This window comes from Rhea americana, unplaced genomic scaffold (genome assembly GCF_003343005.1).
Source record: "Rhea americana isolate MKP2758 unplaced genomic scaffold, rheAme1 scaffold_49, whole genome shotgun sequence".
In the NCBI taxonomy this organism is placed as follows: Eukaryota; Metazoa; Chordata; class Aves; order Rheiformes; family Rheidae; genus Rhea; species Rhea americana.
The window spans coordinates 2,686,181-2,709,258 of NW_028186634.1; the positions used below are offsets into that span (position 1 = coordinate 2,686,181).

The 23,078-nt window shown below is 37.2% G+C and overlaps 1 protein-coding gene across 3 annotated transcripts in view; it reads right to left on the reverse strand.

The window, feature by feature from the left end:
- The window catches only part of INSC (INSC spindle orientation adaptor protein), a 143,877-nt gene that overhangs the window by 39,646 nt on the left and 81,153 nt on the right, over positions 1 to 23,078 (reverse strand). For all 3 annotated transcript variants that reach the window (XM_085317163.1, XM_085317161.1, XM_085317160.1), the window contains exons 6-7: positions 22,765 to 22,878; positions 16,139 to 16,264 (exon numbers count right to left, since the gene is read on the reverse strand). In XM_085317163.1, the coding sequence (XP_085173289.1) occupies positions 16,139 to 16,264; positions 22,765 to 22,878 (240 nt within the window). The remainder of the gene's footprint in view (positions 1 to 16,138; positions 16,265 to 22,764; positions 22,879 to 23,078) is intronic.

Sequence of the window (23,078 nt, forward strand, 5' to 3'; positions counted from 1 at the left end):
CTACACATCAGTTAGTGATAAATCCCTATTTATCACCACTCTTCAAAACATACAGCTCTGCGAAGACAATAATCTAATACTCATATAGCCTTATTTTGACATGGAGCAACTTGCTGGCCCACCTAGGAAATCTGAGATTCCAAGTACACTGGAGGGACTGCATTTTACGGGGGGCTTAACATGTCTACTATTACTGTCCTGTATTATTATTTTGCAGTATTATTAGTACACTGTACTGTATTATTGTTTTTGGTGACACTACTGTTAGTACTGCCTGAACTTAAAGCATTAAAAACTGGTCCCTAGAGACTTTCTTTCCACTTCAGTGACACATATATGATCCCCTTTTTCCTTTCCTTCTCCTTCCTCCCTCATACAACTTACAGAAGTAAATAGGGTCCTGGAGTTTCAGCAGGATGCAGTTTCTAGAAAACTGAACTATCAGGGAGCAACAGCCAAACTACTTTAGCAGTCTACAACTTTCTTTTAAAGAGACAAGTATTTCTGACTGAGAAAATAGACCAATAAGATTAGAGTCTTCTCTTGCTAAAATAGACTTTACTTACAATACTTGGAGTAAGTTAAATGTTTTGCTTTTGGGAGACAAAGGGACTTGTTTACAACTGTAATTTTCCATTCAGTAAAGCTCTTCCGAGTCTGTTCTGAATAGTCAGATAAATGCCTAGATATCCTAGATATCCAGCAACTGCAGGGCTCAACTCAGAGTAGATGTGGACAAGCCTTAACAAGCAGCTAGCAGTGGAAGTCTTGCTGTAATTCCAGGCTCCACTGGGTGCCACTGTTGTATAACATAATGTGCACTGCATGAGCCAACAAATTGGTAAAAATTACTTTTAGCATGCATTTCGTACTTCCGGAGTTTTCAAACTGTATTCAGAGAGTTACCATTCATTTACTGCACCCTTAAAACGCCACAGAATAATTCTTTAAGAGATAGAAATACAAGGAGGATTTCCCCTAGAGCACTGCAAGCAGAAGACTCGAGCCCAGAAGTACTCAGATTCTCTCCCAGTTTGGTACTGAACAGACCTTTTAGTCCCTTGAGTGGAACTGCTCCTCCATGCTGACTGATGATCAACTTAACCACCTATTTTGAGCTATCTATCTCCTCTAACCTCTGAAGAGATAACTACCACATCTCCTCTTCTAATGAGCTTCAATGCAAGCTTAAATATAACAATGGTAAAACCTTGCCACCAACCGAAGGGTGACCTTATCAACACTCATTTAATCAGTATTCTCAAACTGTGCACATACAAAAGATGGCTATAATGCTGAAAATACAGAATCAGCCTACTTTTGAATTTAATGGCAATTAAGTATTAGTTTTATGGAATTGGTATGATTTCCATTTGATGGCTGGTGGATACCCATGACTTGCTAGATACAAGTTCCAGGTGAGTCAAGCTGGAATCCAGAAATATTTAAGAATTTAATGTTCTGAATCACTTTTGAAAATCCTGGCCAAAAGATGTAGTCATCTTTAGCAAAACAATGTCACGCCTACTTCAGAGAGTCCGTTCTTCATATTATTATCTTCATTTTTACTGCATTTCTTCTTCCCAGCCCTTTGATAAATAAACAGCAAGCTTAAGTTTTCTGTCTTACCTAATGGAAGATTTTGAGAGATTACCTTAAGCATATGAAAAATTCTTACAGGTAGCAAAAGATGAGGTGATTTCATGCTATCCTTCCCTACTGGAATCATTTGTCAAACTATTCATTAAATTGAACTGATATAACAACAATTGTTTCAAGTTTCTGAAGAGAAGGGAAGCAAAGTCTAAGTGGTTATGAAGTCTGTTTTTAYAACTTCTCATCTTTTCTCTCCTTCTTCTCAACAAAACGACTCGCCCTTGTCTAGTAACCAGATGTCAGCATTAATAAGTACTGAAATTCCTGCAGTCATTGACCTTTGAAAGGATCTCAGCTTTCTGCTAGCAGATACCCAAAATACTTGAAATTCTGCCATATTCTGACACAGATTTTCCTGTAAACAGAAGCATGTATGACTCTGCCAACACTGTCTCTATGATCCCAGAATGGGCAAAAAAAGGAGAATATTTAAGGATTTGTATGGGAGACACAGGCTACTCTGGGGCAAAGAAGCTATAGCAGGAAGAGAGAAAGATAGAAACTATGCAGTAAATATCAACAGAAGCAACTAGCAAGGAAATATATATCCTGAATCTGAATCATGTGAATTGATCTTCCTGCATCTCTTTGGCTATTTGTGGCTAAGGAGGAACATCAAACAATTTGTAAAGGTAAATGGCTTGGTTCAAGAGATTTCCATGATAGGAAACAAAAGTATTTCCAAAAGAAAATTGAGACAAGACCAGCAAGTCACATTACTGCAACAGCTCTGCTAAGGCTCTCTTCTCAGCATGCAGGTTGCTGTTCATCAGAAATGGAAAATTGCAGGAATGACTATCACCCACGTAGTTGCTCCCTTTACGCCTGTTCATTAGATCATATTAAAACCAGCAACAAGATAAAACAACTATTTACCTGCTATTTAAATTGATATGTGGCTGCTAGACGTGTGTATGGACGTAAAGAGAACGTCACTGATGGGAAGAAGATAGGGTTTATAAATCAATTTGCTTGTCAGAAAAGTGGAAAATCCCTACTTTTCCATTAGCTGATCTGAAATGCCTTCTTCTAATGGAGTAGGGAAAAGAAAAAAAAAAAAAACAGTCCTGCCTTCAGGAATCTAGAACATGCATATTCTTTTCTATCTCACCAAGGGCTAGAGAAACTGCCCATTCACAGCCATATGAAATACTTTCCAAAGGGGTCCTGTTCTGCCTTTAGAGTTCTTTAAAGCAGTGGTCAGGCTACCAGAGGACTTTAATTGCAGCATTGCTATCTCGTCTTTTACTTGTTAAGGATTCCTTTTCCATTTTTTGTTTCATTCTCTCACCTTATTTCATAAACTTTTTAATAATTAATTAGGGATAGTCAGGGATAATTAGGGACTCTGGAGAGAAATGAAAGATGAAAGGATACTAAAAGTGTTTTTTTTTTTCAGCTAGACATTACAGACTGCAGTATCACCCAGTATAGATGAAGATTTGTAGGCAACAGACTGACCAGGGGATGATCACACTTACCAAAAGAGCCCATCATGTGAAGAACTTTCATGGCCATAGTTGTACTCGTTCATGTGACAAGTGCTCCAGTGACATAGGACTTCACTTCAACTTCATAAACACCCAGCTCCCCATTGCCCTCAGTCAGATCAAGACTGCCCCTAAGCTGCCCACCTCTCAGAAAAGAGCTCCTTTAAGAGTGAAAGTTTACACAAATTATGCATATTTCCTTATGAAATACATATGCCTAAGGAGGTGGGAAAAAAGGCTATAAAGTCCTTAGAGCCAGAGAAAGTTTTTAGCTAGTATCGTGACCACTCAGTTGCAAGTATGGCAGGCCAGGAACTAGTAAAACTAGTAAGACACCTTCTACTCTACAAAGGTATCACTGTTCACAGCCTCTAAGGTTAACAAGTAGGTAATGTCCCCACTCTGCCTTCTAGAAGTACCTTATCCTGCCTTTGGGGAACTCAGCTACTGCAGAAAGTTGTTTCCTCCTTCAGCAAGATTAAAGAAAGAGTAAGGAGGGGGAAACCTCTCCTACACCTTCTTTGTAAGAACAGCAGAAAGCTTGCCATTCTGCGACATGCAGCAAAGTGTCTTTGAAAACTCAGACTCATTTTGCAAATCACTATACTCTGATGCTACCTATGATTGCCTGTCTATTTTCAGGGGTGGCAAAAGAACTTAAAAGAGGCCCCTGAAAAAGATAAGTTATAGAGAGTACTGGCAAGAGAAGGGACAGTCAGTGGCAGAGCAACTACTGGGACCTTAATGACAGGCAAGGAAAGTACAATACAGTTGATAAATGAGCTATGCTGTTAGACATTCAGCTTTTCAAAAACAAGATTATTATCTTAAAGGGATCAGATTGTTTTTCCAATAGCTCTTTAAAGGTTTTTGAAAAGCTTTATGAAACATGAAAGTTTTAGTATAAATCAGGCAGAATGCCAGATCTAAGTGGTTTCCTGCAAACAAGCCTAAGCAAAAAAAACATTATACTGAAGCACAAAACAGGCCTCTACATTACCTGCCATTATTCGCTAATTAACCCTCACTGTTTTAAGAAATACAAGGTTACTCATACATAAGATAGGTGAGCTTAAGCTGAGCCACTCAGTAACTCTAAAATCATTGCAAAAGTGAGGTAAAAAGCAACTTACACAATTAACTTCTGTTTTGCTAAGAGTATGTGCAGGATACATTACTGTAATAATTCAATACTTTCAGGCCTAACTTAAAATGCATGCCACAAAGAAAGAATGTAGAGTTTGGGAAAAAAAAAAAAAGTCAATTAGCTGGGACTGGGTTTGATTCCTTCTGTTTCACTTTTACAACAAGCTCTGGGAAAACTCATCTCCTAGTAAGCGTTAGCTCAGTAGAGAGCCAGAACATACTGACACAGACAGCAGGAAAAGAAAACTCTAAGATAACATCGCATTTATGTATTTCTGTTTGTGTGAGAACATTAAACTACTAAGCACTCATCTTTTAAACTGAGCAAATCTTCTGGTAGAAAGTTTAGGTAATAGTGTCCACTAGTAGAACTGGTTAAATTTGTTATCATAACAGTTTCCGGCATGTACCTTTACCTTATTTTGTAAAGGGCTCACTTTTTTCTAGTAATAAATACTGGAGAGGAGGAAAGAGAAAGAGAGAACGTTTTTTAACTACATATTTTGATGATAATTTTGGCAAATACTGGATGAAAACAACCAAAAAAAGCTTCCAAACAATGACACGTGTTAAAAAAAATGAGATTTCACAAAATACAAATTTGTGGATTTCCTTCTCAGTAATGAGATCCAGAGCCTGCCTTTTGCGAACATCTCTGGGACCTGATTTGCAAAATTTCCTCCCTACATGCAGCTACAATTCAAGCACTAGGGGAAAACTCCAAAGTTTACACCTGCCTTGAACCCTGTTTTGTAGGATTCCTACTACCTCCACGTGCCAGCAAGTGTGAATGCTGACCAGGGCTGCAGTATAAAAGACTTGTTAACCCCATCCTGAACCTGAGAAAGGGGAGAGTGGCTTCTGAAGTACGAGAATTACAAAAGTGGTTCTGGAAGACAGCCAAGGTCTAAGACACCACGTAAGCTGATATTTATGCTTTTTGCTGGTTTGGGCTCCTACTGAAAAACAAGGCCCCAGAAGTGGTCAAGCTGAGAAGCTCACTCAGAATCTGGATGCTCTTGTGAGGTCATGACTCTCATCTCAATTGCTGACTGACACTCACTACGAGATCAAGGTAACCCAGCCGCTTTGTCTGGCAGCCTCCATTATGTATCCTCATATATGACTGAGACTAGCTCATTTACAGATGAGTTAACTCCAGCAGAGAGAATCTGATTGCTCTCTATGCTCCAATTGGCATGCCCTGTAGAAAAGAAATGTATAACAGCTGGAAATGGAAAATTCTTCTTGACTGAGGGGAGAGGGAGGAAATGGAAGGGGGGATTTGGGTCATTTAGTGTATCTGTAAGTCTAGTTTTATCCTAATGAGGAAATCTGTAGTGTTCTGTGGAGCTGAAGTTAAATGAACAAGCAAAAGGATTTCTCTTTTTGTTTTTTTGTGCAACTGTGAAAACTGGTTCTTCAAAATTAAATATGTACAAAAACTTTGGGTAAACATTTATGCAAGCAAGAATAGATGACCAAGAAACAACAGAGATACAGTACTAGAAAACTCCAAGTCATCGTTAAGGTCAGGCAGGAAAAATAAATGTGGCAGAGACCTTAGAAGGCAGAGTAATGCCAATTCTCAGGCTTTAAAGACCCTTAAACCTCCATTCTGCAAGCAAATTGTGTAGCTGAACCATTCTTCCTGCACAGAGGGTAGGAAGGGGGCTTAGGCAAGCTGAAGGGTCAGCCCTTTCATGAAATAGAGGCTCTGGGCAGAAAACTCTCCCTGGACCTTTCTAATGAGTCACCAAAAATATCACGACTGGTGAGTCATGAAGTCTGTAGCAGGATGGGTCAGTTACATTAATACATCTAACTTCAGCACAGATTCTGTTAGACTATCATCTAATGTGTCTGTCTGTATGACTAAGTATTTTCACCCTTATCTCTGCTCACACTGTGGCTACAGCTAAGCTATTATTTAATGCGTACAACATAAATGTATCCAATATGCGTGTTTACAAGTGTTTTATCACAAATGCAGATATGAGATGCTACAACTTCCTGTTGAGTGAGAACAAAAGAAGAATCAAGAAAGATGTTCTTCTGATATGTTTTTTCTTAGGGCCATTTCTTTCCAGTTTCTTTTCTACCTCTATCAGGGAGAGGAAGAGTATTTGAAGGTCCAAAATAGCTCTCTCCCTGCACTCTTTTTAAATGCTTCAATTGATTCTCATTAATCTTTGCCTTCAGTTTAGGAGCTGACTAAGCTTTTCCTTTCACCTTAAAATTAAACTTGTTTGATAGATTATTATTATCAGATAGGGAAAACCCACCTGTCGTTAGATGTGTTGGCTTCTGTTTCCTCAAATGTCATTGACAGATCATTTGTTGCCCTGAATATTGTCACTACTTTAAGGATTATTTTAAATCCTTACAGAAATATCATCATCTAGTGATTTCCAAACTATCTTTCATTTATAAAATTCTCTTAACATCCTGACTTTTGAAACATAAATCTAGAGCTATTTGGAATGCTTTAAATATAAGACTTAGTGCAATATAAAATCAATAGACAGCATAAAATACTAACATAACTGACTGCAAAAACCATGTGTAAATTATATGGGAGCCAAACAAGCATAGAGTGGGAGCTTGGCACCAGCTCAAATCCTCAAAATGGAGTTGGAGGGAAGGGCAATCTACTGGCACTGTTCCAATTTGCTCTTGCAAGCAAAGTGAACACTTCAGTAAGCTGGCACAGGGTGAGAATTTTACTTTTCAATTTTCAAAATATATTTCAGTGAAGTGTACTTTTTAAAATAAGAAAAAAAAGCTTAAGACTGTCTCTTCTGCACCTCAGGTAAAAACACGTAGGTGTATAAAGTGATAGAACTGTGCAGTAGATAAGAAAATAGATGTTGCTCCTTCCAGAATAGCTGCACCTTATGGGGGAACCAAATGCCAGAGTTATCTGCTCACAGCCTGCATGAGCACAGCACTGGGGCTGTATCAACACATAACAGAGAAGGGTTAAGATTTACTTTGAGTACATCATCAGTAATACCCGAATACCACTGCAATGCCTTCTCCTAATTGGGTGCTACTGAAATATGACAAAACCCAGATCAAGCAGGGTTCATTTGACTGTTACAAAATTTTTGCATACAACTTACTGCAGTAGGCATGTTATTACAAATCTGCGCTTAAGTAATCTGCTACTTGAAGCACAGGACAAAGAAACAAAATCTAATTTTGTGAGTGACATGAGAGAACTCACACTAAAAGACTTTTGAAATGGTCACTATTGCGTTAAAAGACAACTTGCCCTTTTGTTATCTATTTTTATAGACTGTCTGCTGTACATATACCGAGGAGAGAGGCATGGTTTGTCAGAAGGATCTTTTATCCATCTGACCTGGCTCTGAAAGTTTTGCTTTGCTCCTCAGCATCGTAAGATATGTTCAGTGATGGCCAAAGGAATATTTACTCTATGAAAGCCTCAATTCAGACCAAACCAACATACGTGCATCCCTGTTGACTTTTTAAACAGGTAGGGATTCAATCGCTTTCAGTGAAATTACTAATAGGCCTAAGTCTAAGTGCATATGCATACATTTGCAGAATCTGGGCCTGGCCTATTATCTAAACGATGACCTACTGATAAACAACAGAATTTGTGTTCTCTAAATGGCAGCTATTCACAAACTCCTTAGGTAAGTCTCACATTGTCCTACTTTACTAGTGTTATCAGAATGTTTATCTTCAATGGTACGCTTGCTGGCTCCTTTCTCTCTCTCTTCTAAAATCAGTAATATGATTAAAGTGAAGCAAAGTTTGTAGGAAGAGGTAATATCGCTTATTAGAGCAACTGATAGATATCTCCCTGGACCAACAGGGCTACAACAACACAACCACTAGAATTCCATTAGTCATTTTAACAGAATTGGAATAATGGCAGTGACCTCAGTCAAAGCGTTTAGTATTTACTTTTTCCTATAGAGATCTGGCAGTGCCCCATAATCCTGCACTAACACATCTGTCTTTATTTGACTCCATGTCTCTTGAATAAGACTGAAAAAAAAAAAACTTGGTTTTCTCTTTGCATGATAAAATGGGTACCAGCATAAAGCAAACTAATTTTAATCTGCTGGCAGTAGGTTTTGAACAGACCAAACGACACTGCATGAGTTAGATGCCAGTTTTTTAAAAATCACATTTTCACGCTTTCAGCACTCAGAATCATGTTCCTTCCATGAATTCTGAAGTGATTTGCCCTAGAAATGCAGCCTATAGCATCTGAAGATTTCCCTCCAGGTTCATCAGGAAGGGTCAGACTCTGTGGCTATCTAAAAAGCCTTGCTGTACTTGCCTGGGATCCTGCTGAAAGGAACTGCATTCACTAATTATGTACATATAGCCATGTAATCATAAGGTAAAACTGGAAACACCATCTAATATATATAAAGCCAGCAGCTGAGGAAGGGCAGTTCCCGCACTCTCAGATATGATTAATGAGTCTTGCAGGGGCTTTGACAGAAATGTAATTTGCCAAACCCAGCACATTTTTCACTGCCAATTAATTAAACAGCCTGAGAAGAAGTGTCGAGTAAATTAAAGAGCTGCAAGCATAGAACTTTACATTATCTAATTGTGCCACAAACTCAGCTACTGAAATAATTTGCCAGGTTATCAAAAAGGCTATGTAGAAAGCGGCTTCTGAAAGTGTTGTTCCTCATGCTATTCCTTACTGTTCACTATTTCTCTTGTCTCAGCATAACTCTTCATTCTCCTCCTGTGATCTACACAACTACTCAGTGAAAACTATGATACATAGTTCCCAGCTCTGGATGTCAATGGTCCAAAGTGTTACCATGCTCAGAGCTGGATGTTGAAAGTTGCCTCTCTCAAGGTTTAGAAGAAGAGAGATCTTTTTATTCATTCCTCATTATTCGTAACTTCACAAGCACTATTCAAAGCCTGACTACAACTGGCCAGTCCAAGGAAGGAGAGCCAAAGCAACATTGCTGGATACAGAAAAGGGCATTATACAAACCAGAAGAGGTAACTTTTCAGCCAAAGGTTTTTAAAAAGAAGGCATAGCTTGAGCTCTTTCCACCTAGATCATCTCACATGCCCTTAGGATACAGGCCAATGCCCTATGTTTTTAAGGGCACACAGAGAAAGTTTAAAGTTTATGCCCATCCATGAAGTTTTATATGTTTTTCCTGTAAACAAGCACAACCTTCTGGAATAAATGATACTCTCTTCACAAAAGAGTATTTGGGAACACATTTGTCAATAGGAGCCATGAAAAACAGGAAACGATTATAACTTTACATGTTACCATGTTTTTGTGGGAAACACACATGAGAAGTGTCCCCAACAACTTATTCCCATCAAATGATTTCTGAAGTTCTTTTTTTTTTCTATTAATGCACAGCTTGTTCATTGCCTTGTCTGACTCAAGAGATAGGATAATAGGAAACAAGAGACTTTCTATTAATTAAATTATATTTCAATGAAAAAATTTTAAAGCTCAGAAGTTTTCTTTAAAATATTTTGCTTAAAAATCTTAGCTTAAAAATCTTAAACTTTAAGCTCTTGAATTCAACTCATTTTAGAATAAAACAAGTATCTATGTAATTTTAATTATCTTTTAGATACATCTAATTCCTTGTTCTGAAACAAACCAGGTACAGGCGTGCTGAAATAAGCCATAAGAAATTTTCATACCTCAAACAAAAAAAAAAAAAGAGAGAGAGAGAGAGAGAGAGAGAGGCTAGCAGGCTGAGGCAAAATCTGAACTTTGAGATTTTCTTATTGCTGGAAGTCTGGTAGGAAGCCATATATGCTATGATAAAATCAACATTTCACTGTTTCTGAGAGGGCTACACACTACTCCACTCTTCTTGAAAGAGCAAAGTTGGGATCTCTTATATGATATGAGATTATTTACATACCATAACAAGTAGTGTGAGAATAAACACATCCAAGACTGTGGAGCATTCACATGCTACAACAAAATTCCCCCAAAGCTATGATAAGTGCGCCACTAACCAACTGTTTTGTTTAAATTTAAAAAAGTGGTGATTGCACCCTCATATCTGGTCATCAAAGCCCTCAAAACCAAAACTCTCACAATGAGTCTCACTTCTGTCTCAGCCTACAGCTACAGGAAACTCAGTGGTTTTAGCCACCAAGAATTAATTCAACTCATTACTTCAGTCAGCTCTAACTGCCTTGAACTTTTTGTTTCAGATGTCAACCTCAGCCAAAACCAGAGCATTACCTCGTTTCAAACTCAATGTATCAGTTCACATTCACCCAAAAGTGACGAATTGTACTTTCAGGTTCTGTAAGAAATATTTGACTTAATTCTCAATAAAAAGAGGTTACCACAAAAATCTCCTGTATCCATGTTTGACAGACTGTATCCCAATCATGTACAAATTATTATTGTGTATAAAATCACGGCTGTGATTTAAAAACTAGACTGAGTTCACAACAATCAACAGATTTTAGGACACACTGATGTTTTAGAAGTCTTTGTGAAATTTTTGCAGTTTCCCAAACACAAAAATCGTGCAGATTTTTTTCTAGACTTAAATCATTTGATATAATGTGCTTTAAATGAAGGATTCAAAACAATTTACAATCCCTATCTAGGTGATTTTGCTTAAAGCACAGTAATAAAATATTTTTTTTCAAAAATAGTACAGCTTTGATTAATTACAGTAACAACTGTTGTCACCAGTCTCTCTCTGGAATAACTCTCTTAATCCCAGGTGTTTGGCTCTTTGGACTATTTTAAATATAGTAAGTAAATATACACTGCATAGTGCTAATATTTAGGCAGCTGCTTGAATTAGTACCTGTATTAACCCTTTTTTTTTTTTTTTTTTTTTTTTTTTTTTTTTTTTTTTTTTTTTTTTTTTTTTTTTTTTTTTATTTTAGTCTTGATTCTAGGTCCCAGCTGAGCTGCAGTTTTTCAATGCAGTAATGTTTTCAACGACACAGGTAAAAACTGCAACATCACATTTGTTTGTTATTTGTTTCTGAGCTAATTGTTCAGTTTTTTATTACAGCAGGAATTTTGCCTCAGTAACAACCACACAAGTGAGCTCCAGCATAGCACAAAATTGGAGAGCCATGTCTTCCAGCACTGATGACTACCGGCACCGTATGGACAGATCTGAAACAGAGAAACTGCCACAAACTTCAGGCTTTAGTAAGGCTGTATGTCAGCATATGTACAGGACACTGTGCTGAGAGCTCTACAAAATAAGGATATAACGCCAGCTTTGGAAGTGAAGGGACTAAAGAACTGTTTCAGACAAATAGTGTGATGAGATGTACAAGTGTATTAAAATACAAAACTCTTTCCCAGCAAGACTACTGCATGTTGAAGACAAAAATCTATTTAGATTCTACATGTCTTCACGATGAACTTGACATTTTAAGTAGGTTTTTCCCGATGTAAACTTGGGGAATATACATTTTCAGACAATCATACACCACGTGTTTTTTNTTTTTTTTGCCTTAAGTTTCATGAAATGCACATGTTAACCTATCTCAACTCTTTGCCTTCAATAGTCCTTCCTACGTGGAAACCCTTGAAGTAAACTGAGTTGAATTTTCAAAGCACACTGGGAATAGTCCAGATAGTCTTCCCTCTATAACCCTTATCACATAGCAGTCGAGAGCTATTCTCCCAGTACATCACTGTATTTCTGTTCTAAACATCCCAGAGACAGAAATCCTAGAAGCTAGATACACAAACAGTTCTCTACTTACATTACTGCTCTATTTACTATTCTTCAGTTTCTACTCAGGCTCACCTCCCTCAGACTCCTTTTAGTTCTTCTCTTTTTAGGGATTTACTTTATTATTTCTTTGACCAAAATCCAGAATGCTGAGAGCATGAATAAACATCCTTTCTGATTCTGTAGGCTTTCTCCCAGAAACTTTATGTGCTCAGAGGCAATAAGACATACACAATATAGGTTTTATTTACTTACAGGAAACAGGCAACTACAGGAGTAATGCACAGGAGGAAAATTCTGATTGCTTTTCTAGGATCAGATCCTTTTCTAGGATTCTGATTGCTTTTGTGGATGTGATTATGAAATTAAAGTATCCTGAACAACTCGAAGCATCAATTACTACTTGTGGAGCACAGGTTACATAGAACAAGATACAGTCATGTACAGTCCTCAGTCACATATTGAGTTAACTTCTTCACTACCTTTGTATATTAAAAGCCTGACTAATTCATTCATGTTAAGTTCCTAGAGCTATGTAGTTCAACACACAATGAGGCAACAGTACTTTTTCAAAAGTCATTAAAGTACGAGCAAGTAAAATAATGACTATTCTAAACTGGCATTTTAACGAACTGATTTTGTATTTATTGCAAATATAGCTAACTAGATTCACCTAAAAGAGTAGGAACTAATCACCTTAACAACTACATTTTTATTGCAATTACAGCACAAACAAATCTGCTTATCAAGATAATGAAAAAATAGTAATGGCTCACACAAGAGAGCTTTTCCAAGTATCATAGAATCGGTAAGGTTGGAAGGGACCTCTGGAGATCATCTAGTCCATCAGCCCTGTTCAGCAGGGTCACCTAGAGCGTGGTAGACAGGGTTGCATCCAGGTGGGCCTTGAAGATCTCCAGAGAAGGAGACTCTACAACCTCTCTGGGCAACCTGTGCCAGGGCTCTGTTACTCTCACTGTGAAGAAATTCCCCCTCACATTCAGGCGGAACTTCCTGTGCTTCAATATCTGCCCACTGCCTCTTGTCCTGGCACACGGGGCAACTGAAAAGAGTTTGTCCCCGTCTCCTTGACACCCTCCCTTCAGGTACTTGTACACATTGATAAGATCCCCTTCAGTCTTCTCTTCCTCAGGCTGAAGAGGCCCAGCTCTTGCAGCTGTTCCTCACAGGGCAGGTGCTCCAGCCCTCTGAGCATCTTCGCAGCCTTACACTGGACTCTCTCCAGTAGCTCCATGTCCCTCTTGTACTGGGGAGCCCAGAACTGGACACAATACTCGAGATGAGGCCTCCCCAGGGCTGAGGAGAGGGGCAGGATCACCTCCCTCGACCTGCTGGCAACACTCTTCCTAATGCACCCCAGGATACCATTGGCCTTCAGACAGGAGAAAATAGGAATTGTTCTTTTTTTAAAAAATGAGGAAAATATTTCTGCTTAAAGTATGAGATTTTCTACATCTTTAGAATTGAGAGCTCAATTGCTACCTCACTAATCTGGTAACCAGGAGAGTATTTCCATATTACAATCCAAAAACTTAGTCAAGACAAATGGTTAAAACCCAGTGTAGCATCATTCACATTAAAATTACACTAACTATAAGGAAAGCCTAATATTCAGGTATCTTAAAATTCAAGAAAAATGTTAGACTGTTCTCTGCTTGCATTGCCTCCTATTAATGTCCTACTGACTCGCTTGCTTGCTTTATATATAACCATCTGCATCAACACCGATGTTCTTGATTTACTACTGAATTTGCAAGACTGAAGAGCATTGGATAAATTATCAAAATTTGTAACATCTTCAGTAATTAAGCTCTGCAATTATTGCAGAAAGTATACCACCCTCTTTTAGCTCACTTCCCAAATAAATGTTCCGTTAGAAATGACATCTCTTGCTGTTCTCTTTTAAGTGGTCTTCTATACATTCTAATGGTTGCAAAATCTAATTGAAATAGAGATTTTTTTATCTTGAATTACCTGATCTGAATTGTTTGGGGCTCAGCTTCACCTGTTTGAATGAGGTAAAAATGCTGCACTAAAAATACAGTATGAGTTGCACTGCTGTTTTAACGCACTAGGTGGCATAAGGATATTCACGTTAGAGCAAATTAAATACTTCAACATTACCCTAGTATTTAATTGGACAAGAGAAGCAGCCATTTCTGCCGGACAAGAGGTCCTACAATAATTTCTGCAATAACAGGAATGCTAATATTGTTAACTCTCTTTTTTGTTCTTTGCAAGATTACTTCAAATTAAAAAAAAATCAGGCTTATTTAAAGAAGACAGAATCAGAAAGTGGTTTAGTGTCCAGATCAAAATCCTGGTCATCTGATCCAATGCACTTTCCATTGATTCCATAACGTCAGAAAATCTCTTTGCTTCTAAATAGGTGTACAAGAAATGGTGAGAAGAGGGTATGAAGGGTAGTAAAAACTTCTTGTTTACTATCCCCCAATAATAGCTCCAGAAGACAATCACAGCAAGTATTGCTTTCACTAAACTAACCTCAATCCATCAGCTATATAGACTGGCAAACCTGACTGAAAGATATTTACAGGATGACATAGTACAGCACTGTAATGGCCTGTTTTGTTCAACTTCTGCTAGTATATGAAAGAACGTTAACCTCCTAGAAGGTAAAATTTCTTTGCTTCTTTTGATATATGAGACATTCCTTCCTCCTTCCCCTACCTCTCCTCCTCCTCCAAAAAACCCCCACAATGTAATGGAACCACATAACATATAGATCCTCAATAACACAATTTTAGGCAAAGTAGTTGCCAGTGATATCCAAATACTCCTACAAATCTTTGTCTGTTCTGCCACCAGGTAAGTAGGATTAACTTCCAATCTCTTGTATTCCAGATGTAGGTTTCTCCAAGATACAGATTTAAGAATTTAAGGTCTAGGTAAAAATGAACTACTGAGTGCAGTAGTAATGACTTCAGCTAAAAATCCTTTAAAACCTATGCCAACTCTGATTTTGACAAAATTTACCCCAAGAAACTTCTCTTGTGACCAACATTAAAGCAGATTAGAGACATATGAGCTTGAGAGTTACCTCTTTTTCTAGGACTCTTGTTTCATCAGCTTTGATATGGGCCATACTAAATATATGTTGACACTGCCAGGAATTGGACCAGGTAAGTTTAATTAATCTTTCCTATCTCTAACTCTATTAATTTCGCTATTATTACGGACATAACGAAAGATCCTTTTAGACTGATTCTGGTGTCAGTCTAAACTAGCATTATGTCAAAAATCATCTTCATTTACTGTAAGCTCAGAGACTTACTTTTTGCTGCAGATGTTCTGTCACGGTTTGCTTCAGTTCTGGGCAGTAAATTACAAGGTATGTCAATGTAAAGTGGCAGTGAACTCATTTATCATTAACTTGAAGGGGCCATTATTCAGCGGTGAAAGATGACTGTTTTATGAAATTCAAAGGATGAGATCATGATTTAGTGACCAGGAGAAGTGTTCATTTTCTGAAACACAGCAGTATATAGCAAGAGATAGGAATAAAGCCTAAGCAGTTGATACAATTTTATCAGGATAATGTTTCGATGTTATTCATCCCAGTTAAAACTGGCTTTTATGAGACTTGTTGCTGATGAGCAGATGAATTTTGCTATTGGTTAGCTACTGTATCTGTTCCAGTTCTTTTTGTGCAATTACAATTCCAACAAGTCACTTCAGTATCACAAGCAGGTGCCCTGTTTGAGTGTCAGGAAAAGGATCTAGACAGGTACAAAGCTTTCTGTGGTTTAAGGGGTTTGGACACTTCAAATATTGGAGTTTCTAAACAAAGACTTTAAAGACTTCAGAGATTACTTCACTAGCTTCCTGATGCAGCCACTGACATATTTACCCACTTTATGAAAACTATCCTCATTTAGAGATTTTTTTTTTTTTTTTTTTTCGCAAACAACTGAATAGGATTACGTTATTGCTGCCACTAATTCTGTGAAGACTGAAGATCTGTTCAGTTCGAAAAACATATTATGGAGTGTTGTAAAAATGTCACTAATCTACCAAATCTGAGAAAAGATTAAAGACAGGACTCCAGTGTTTTACAATGCAGCCAGTATAGAATGCTGAAGTGCCTACCTTCTCCAGCTGGTGCATCCCTTCCTCTACACAGCAAATGGATGCCAATGTTCTCAGCGTCTGTGGGTAGAGGCACCTGAAACAATCCTGTCGGCAGATCTTAAAGAGAGCAACTACACCTCCTTCCTGCAGGAGAAGAACAAAATCAAGAAAGCGGCACTGTGTTTCCCACGTATTTGGTTTGGATTTTGGGGTGAGGGGAGAAGAAACACTCCCCGAGTAATTTAACCCAATTAGCTACCATCACAACGCCAACAAAGAAATGTTAAGCACACGCAGAGAAGTCAAGTTGATTAATGCTTATAAACTAAGTGATGAAAAGTAATATAACCTCAGTGGGAGGTGTGCTTTAACTATTGATTTTACCATTCACAAGCACAACTTAAACTAAACTTGACATTCATGTGAAAATTACAAAGAATTATCAATGGGCTGCAGTTGGCATGACAGTTCAACCACAACCTATTAGTTTAACATAGATTTCTGTTAGTAAGTATTTCCCATTTCTTTACATTTCTGAGCTCCATAAGGTATTTGCCTAATGCTAAAATATGAAGGAGAAATCATATGGTTGAAGAGCAGTGGAAAATAATGTGGAAATAGGTGTTAAAATTCTATACAGATAAAATCCATAGCATCTTTGTTCTCAAGCACATGAAATTTGCATTGCTACACATTTTTTATAGATGTTCCAATTAATGACGTAAAGATTTGAGTATACACGCATCCAGACAATAACTAACCTTAATCATTTCTAACATAGTTTGTGAACATATTAACTATTTGCAAAGTTCACATAATAAATAGAAAGATATAAATAAATACAGAAAATAATAGATACACTTCTGGTTTTTATTGACATGTTTTACATTTCAAAATGCTATGGCACCAGGTAGAATCCAGATGCCTTATATTGTATGAAAGCAGACACAGATTAAAGAAGGAAGTATTTAAAGTATTAATTACAGATGAAGAGCTTAGATTACAAAAATTCAGATTACAGTTATGAATTGAAAATAATAGGAATCAGAGACCAAGAGATAATCAAGAGTAATATATACCCTTAGATCTTCTTAAGCCTGCCTAAGAAATAATTTTCTTCTCCTCAACTATTTGCGTTACCTGAAAACCTTCAGCTCAACAGGCTGTTCTGACACAGTACTGTTAAGTGAATGTGATTCAGACTTTACTCATTTTCAGAATCCTTTTATATTTTTGTATTAGTTCTACTGAAATATAATACTGCAAGTAAAATTCTCTCTTCGGTGCAAGTTTAGCAAAGATAGATACCAGTTTAAAAGAAGATACTCTTTTAAAAAAAGACCAGAATTGGACAAAAAGAACACCTCAATATTTTCACGATATAAGTTCTGTATTATGTCTTCACATATATATGTGTTTTTTCTATGAGATTAATGGAAACAGTAAGTTTAAAGGTAAGAATAAAATTTGGTTCTGGAATTTTAAGAAGTGCAAGATTATTTTATATATAGTATTGCTATATATAGCCTACTACAGAAAGACATATCTGAGTTTTTAAAACAAATGAAGGTGGAACAGTAATAAAAATATGTATCAGTCATGGTTTTCTTCCACAAAAGGATATTAATATTTCACCCAATTAGTAATTAAATCATCTACAGAAAACACAGAATAAACTAGTATAGTAGAGTTATCCCCAAACATAACATAATTGCTTTTGGCTTTTTCTATTGTCAGTTGAAAGTCTCTATAATTTAGCAGAATCAGAGATGATCTGATTCTCTACTTTGATCATAATGAGTACAAGTTTATGGATGACACTACTAAATCTCCAGTGATGCTGGTACATTTTCTGCAAGCTTTCTGTATGACAAATAGATGCCCTGCTTTTGCCTCTGATGGACAGGGAGTGATTTATTACTGTGTTTTTCAGGAAGAGATCCAAACTGTTTATTTTGTGCCCTATGTGCCATTACCAAGCTGTAAAAGGTTGATCACAAGTAATGAATCTAGAGAGCTATAGTAAAATACGGGATATGCAACAAATACCGAGCCTGATTTTGCAGCATGTCAAAAGCACTCAACTGCCCTGAGCTTTTCTGGGATTTCACAGTATTCCCTAGAATTTACTCACTTTTTCCAAATTTGTCCCCTGTACCTTTATCAATAATGACAGAATTATTCCATCTGACAGGGATAAACACGAGTGAGTTGGTTAAATGGGTGAATAGTACTATTCAGACAAAGAAACATTGAGCTTTGCTTACTTTGGAGATTAATTAAAAGAACATCTTTCCAAAATCTCCCGATATGTCTAAGCATACTTTTGTTTATCCCTTGCAGACTTTTGGTCCAAAACTGGAAATGCCAAAATAACACATGAAGAATTGTTCTTGCTGTAATTCAAGTTGCAGCAAATTCTCTTCAAGCCTCCCCTCAGGATGGAGAAGAACATTTCTAATTAGCCCAAAAGATATCCAAAGAAGTCTTCATAGTAAATATTTACTAGAAAGGCAACTGAGGTACGAGAAAGTTAAGGGAAAGATATATTATACGCTTTTCTGAGAGCAGCTTATCTGCTACACATCCATATGGGACTCAAACTTCTGTCAAGCATTCAGGCTCAGCTCCTCCAAAGACAGACGTGATGAGCAAGTACAACACACCTGCTTCAGCTATCTTCATTTTTCCTTCTCTCTCTTTTTAGGACCTTATTATTATAGCATCTAGTCCAATACAGTTAATATTACACTCTAACTGATCATCAGTTAAATGGATTTCTTAATATCAAAGACCTTTTTTCTGTATTGTTCTGCCTCCCCACATTTATTTTTACTCTGGAATTGACTTTTGTTGATTTTTCTGGTTATTACAAAGTTGAATCGATGTAGAACCAGCCTACTTCAAGTAATACCAATTTTCTACAGGTGCTCCACTCTACTCAGAGTTTATAACTTCTGCGGTTTGAGGTCTCCTAAGGATCTCAAAACATGAAGATAGTTTTAGTAACCAAGACTATGATTTGTAGGTTTAACATGAAAGATCTCAGGATCAAAATCCAATAGAAATAATATAATAGAAGAGACTTTTGTGAATGCATCCCTGCAGTGGATGAAACCCCAGACAACAACAATGTAAGTTAGTCACACTGTGGGTGCTCGTTAAGTATATGTCATAAAACGTGACAGAGGTGTATTTTATCAATACTTGGTTCCAAACATGGGAAACTGATCTGCAGGCAGAAATTGCAGCAAAACTTCGTATGTTTTTCTCTGGTTGTTGGAATAAATGCTCCACCTGACTCTTGCTTACTCATTTTCACTTTTGCTTTTAAAAAAAGGCCGAAACCTGTGGAGACTGCACCATGCTGTTGTCAGTTGCCTGCAGATGAGCACTACATATTATGGTCCAAAACTCATAGCACAATATTGTTTTTTTGCTTAGCACAGAGTTTAAGGATTTCTTTTAGGATTTCTCCCTTCCTTATTTCTTACCTTGTCTGTGCTGCTACTCATTTGTGTTAGAGATCTTAATCTTTATAGTTGTGATAGTGAGAACAACTAGTCGGCTGCAAGGATGAATCAGCAACATGACCCTTTCCCAGCAGATTATGAAGTTACATGCTAAAACAACACTTGTATTTTAATTTTCAGTGCTAAGCTCAAAATAGTTTCTAGTGAGTTGAAGGGTGCCTCCAACTGGAATAGAATTACAGACTTTTTTTCAGCAAGGGTTTTAGCATTTCAAAGCCTTTTTAAATTTTTGTATCATGGGGGAGGGGGAAGGGGAAGAGAGGCAGAAATTCTTATCAAAATGTAATGCAAGAAATCAGTTCCAGCTAGCCTTATATTATCATGGTTCCTGATTTGCATGTCCAAGATGTGTTATTTATAGTTTGAGACAGAAAGGAAAAACTAAAAGAGAGTCCCATAAAATCCCATATTCTTAAGGAAAGTAAGACTTCAAGCTTGCATGACAAATTTGTTGAGTTATCCTCTCACTTCTCTGACTAGTTTTTACAAGCAATAACAAGAATACTCTCAAGGAAACTTCAGCATCTGTGGGAGATTTTCAGAACTTTGCAAAAATTGAATCCATTCTCACCCTCTTAGTAAGCACACTAAGCTCCAAATTTTTATCACCTTGCACTTTTTCACTGCCATAAGTAACTACTTAAGTAATTGATTTCAAAATTCTGATCTGTTACAATTTCTCTGCCACATTGCTCACTGATGCAAGTAACAGAGGCAATACAGAAGGTGAAGGATTATGATGAGTCAGGACAAAAGCACTTCAGTGCACAGAGGAAACGGACATGTAGTCAGATGATGGAAACACCACCATAATTTGGCAAAGACCACTTCGGGTTCTTTTTGTAAGGGGATCCATTTCGTCACCTGGAAACCACTTAGTGCATCCTGTGACACATCAACACAGTATTAGCAATAAATTAAGGGATTTACATAATTTAAACAATTGTGGAACTCTCAAAATGATGAAAGCAGAAGACCAATTTTCCTCAAATTGTTAGCTCTGCATTTCCTTAATATTCAACATTATAACACTGTTTTTGGATACCACTGAGTGGAGCTCAAATACCAATTTATAAAAACTTAAACCTCTCAAGCTGTTGCCAGGATCCACTACACATTTCTGAGCTGACCTCATTCACAGTCTTGGGAACAAAGCAGTACTTTTTATGGTGCAAATATCCATCTAAATACAGATTAGCAAAAAAAAAATCATTAGATGGTGCTACTTAACCTCATCTTTGCGCAGAGCACAGGATTGGAGCATCACAGAACAGAAGCTTAAGAAACAAGAGGAATAAGGTTATTCTATCCTTGACCTCACACAATGCCGTACCATTCTCACTTTTTCAAGATTCAAGTATCCTCAGTGGTGCCAACTCTGAAGGCATTACTAATATCACGGGTCTTGGCAGAGCAATTGGTTTACACTCACCCTTAGCATCAAATACTCAGTGAATGAGAATACACTCTGTCAGAAGTAACTTATACTGCAATGATACCCCTCTTCACCTAGTGACTGATCCTGACTTCTTGCAATCAGTAAGAACTATGCTTCAGATGACACAAGATTAGGATCACAATGAATAAAGACATTATCATAATGTTGACTGGGTGAGTGCTCTATTACGGTACATCACAGTATAATGTCATAAAATAAACACATTTGTCTTTGGACAATCTGCTGGGTTTGGGATCTGCCCAGCAACTGAAATTTGTTTTACTTCATGACAAAACCACATCCAGCAGCAAAAAAATACTCAGATACTTATTTCGGTCTGAATAACATTTTGAACTTCTGAGGTACATCATAACGTTATCTCAGTATTCTGAACCAGTTTGACCTAAAAAAAAAAAAAATCTAATAAAGATAGTCAGTTTACACTTATTCCCATAATTCTTTCTGAAGAGTCTTTATAGGGAAACATTAAAAGACTGCCAGAGACAGACACCCCTTTATTAGTGATGTATTTCAGGACTAAACTCAGAGCTCAGCTATAAGCCAAGGAATTACATCCAAATCTTTTGCTTCATGTCTTTTCATCACCATCACCACTCACCTATTTCTGTTATGTGCAAAACAATAGCCTGAACAAGGAATTGAGATATTAATAGAAATAATTTTTGCACTATAAAGCATAGGGCTACTACAAAGTTACTACTGGCTCACTGCTTTTCCAATTCATCATGTGTTTCCTCAACATAGAGGTTTTAAGTTCAGATTCAACGGATTAAATACATTTTGGGAGGAATGTGCTGTATATGTTAGCAGACTTCACAAACTGACATCAGAATATCTTAATCTGGAATGAGACTTGATTTTAAGCTTAGCAATTGATCACGTCTGAAAGACTAAGACATCTATAAATCATAAGGACATGGAAGCTTCCTGATTGCCCATGCAATTTTAGTCTAAATCTCTCATCTAGAAGATACTGAATTATCAATATTAAGTGGGCCTGCTGAACCTATTCAGAGGTTCTTCCCACTTTACTTGTCTTGGTGACTGAATAAATGATGCCACCTAGGTTGTATAAGCACAAGATAAAGCAATTCATCTCCAGTGAGAAGGAATTTTGGAGAGCACAGGAGGAGCAGAGGTGGGTAAAATAAAATAACAGCCTTCCAATGCCTAAGAGGAGGTTGTCAATAAGACAGAGTCAGGCCCTTTTCAGTAGCACCCAGCACACGGACAAGAAAAAACAGACATAAATTTAAATAAGAGAGGTTCTAACTGGATATAGAGGGAGAAAAAAAAATTTAAATTCACCATCAGGACCAGGACATTGGACTAGATGAATCCTGAGGTCCCTTCAAACCTGAATTATTCTATGAAATATCTGTATCACGAAGAATCATTAACTCAAAGGAGCTCTATTGTCTGTTCTCTATCTCCTCACTGTTACATGCTCCATTTATTTTAAAACCGCAGAAGAAAGAACAGTCTCTTAAAGTAACTAGTTTTTCTTTGACTTAGATTATCTGTCTCCTGCAATACAGAATTTTATCTCATACTGTATATTTAAAAGCTCACAACTGCTACTGTGCTAAGTAAAACAATTAATTCACTAGTATCATTAGTTTTACTTTGAATTAATCCAAATACACCCTTACCTTAGCAATGATGCGGCACAGATGAGCACCTTCCTGGGTAAGGCTGAATAAACTACTAATAGCCGACTCAGTGATGTACATATTGTCTGACAATTCTATTTGTCTCAGCAGGTTCTGTGTGACATAAGATAACAAACATCACTTACTTCCAGTGAGAAACATTACCATGTTGTATTTAAAGTTGAGATGGAGTGGAAAATCTGGTCTATTAAGTCAATGTTATGTTACTTCTCACTTAGAGAAAGAAAAGGGGGGAAAAAAACATGATATAGGCAGGAGATTCTGATAACACTTTATCACATTTACTTATATTT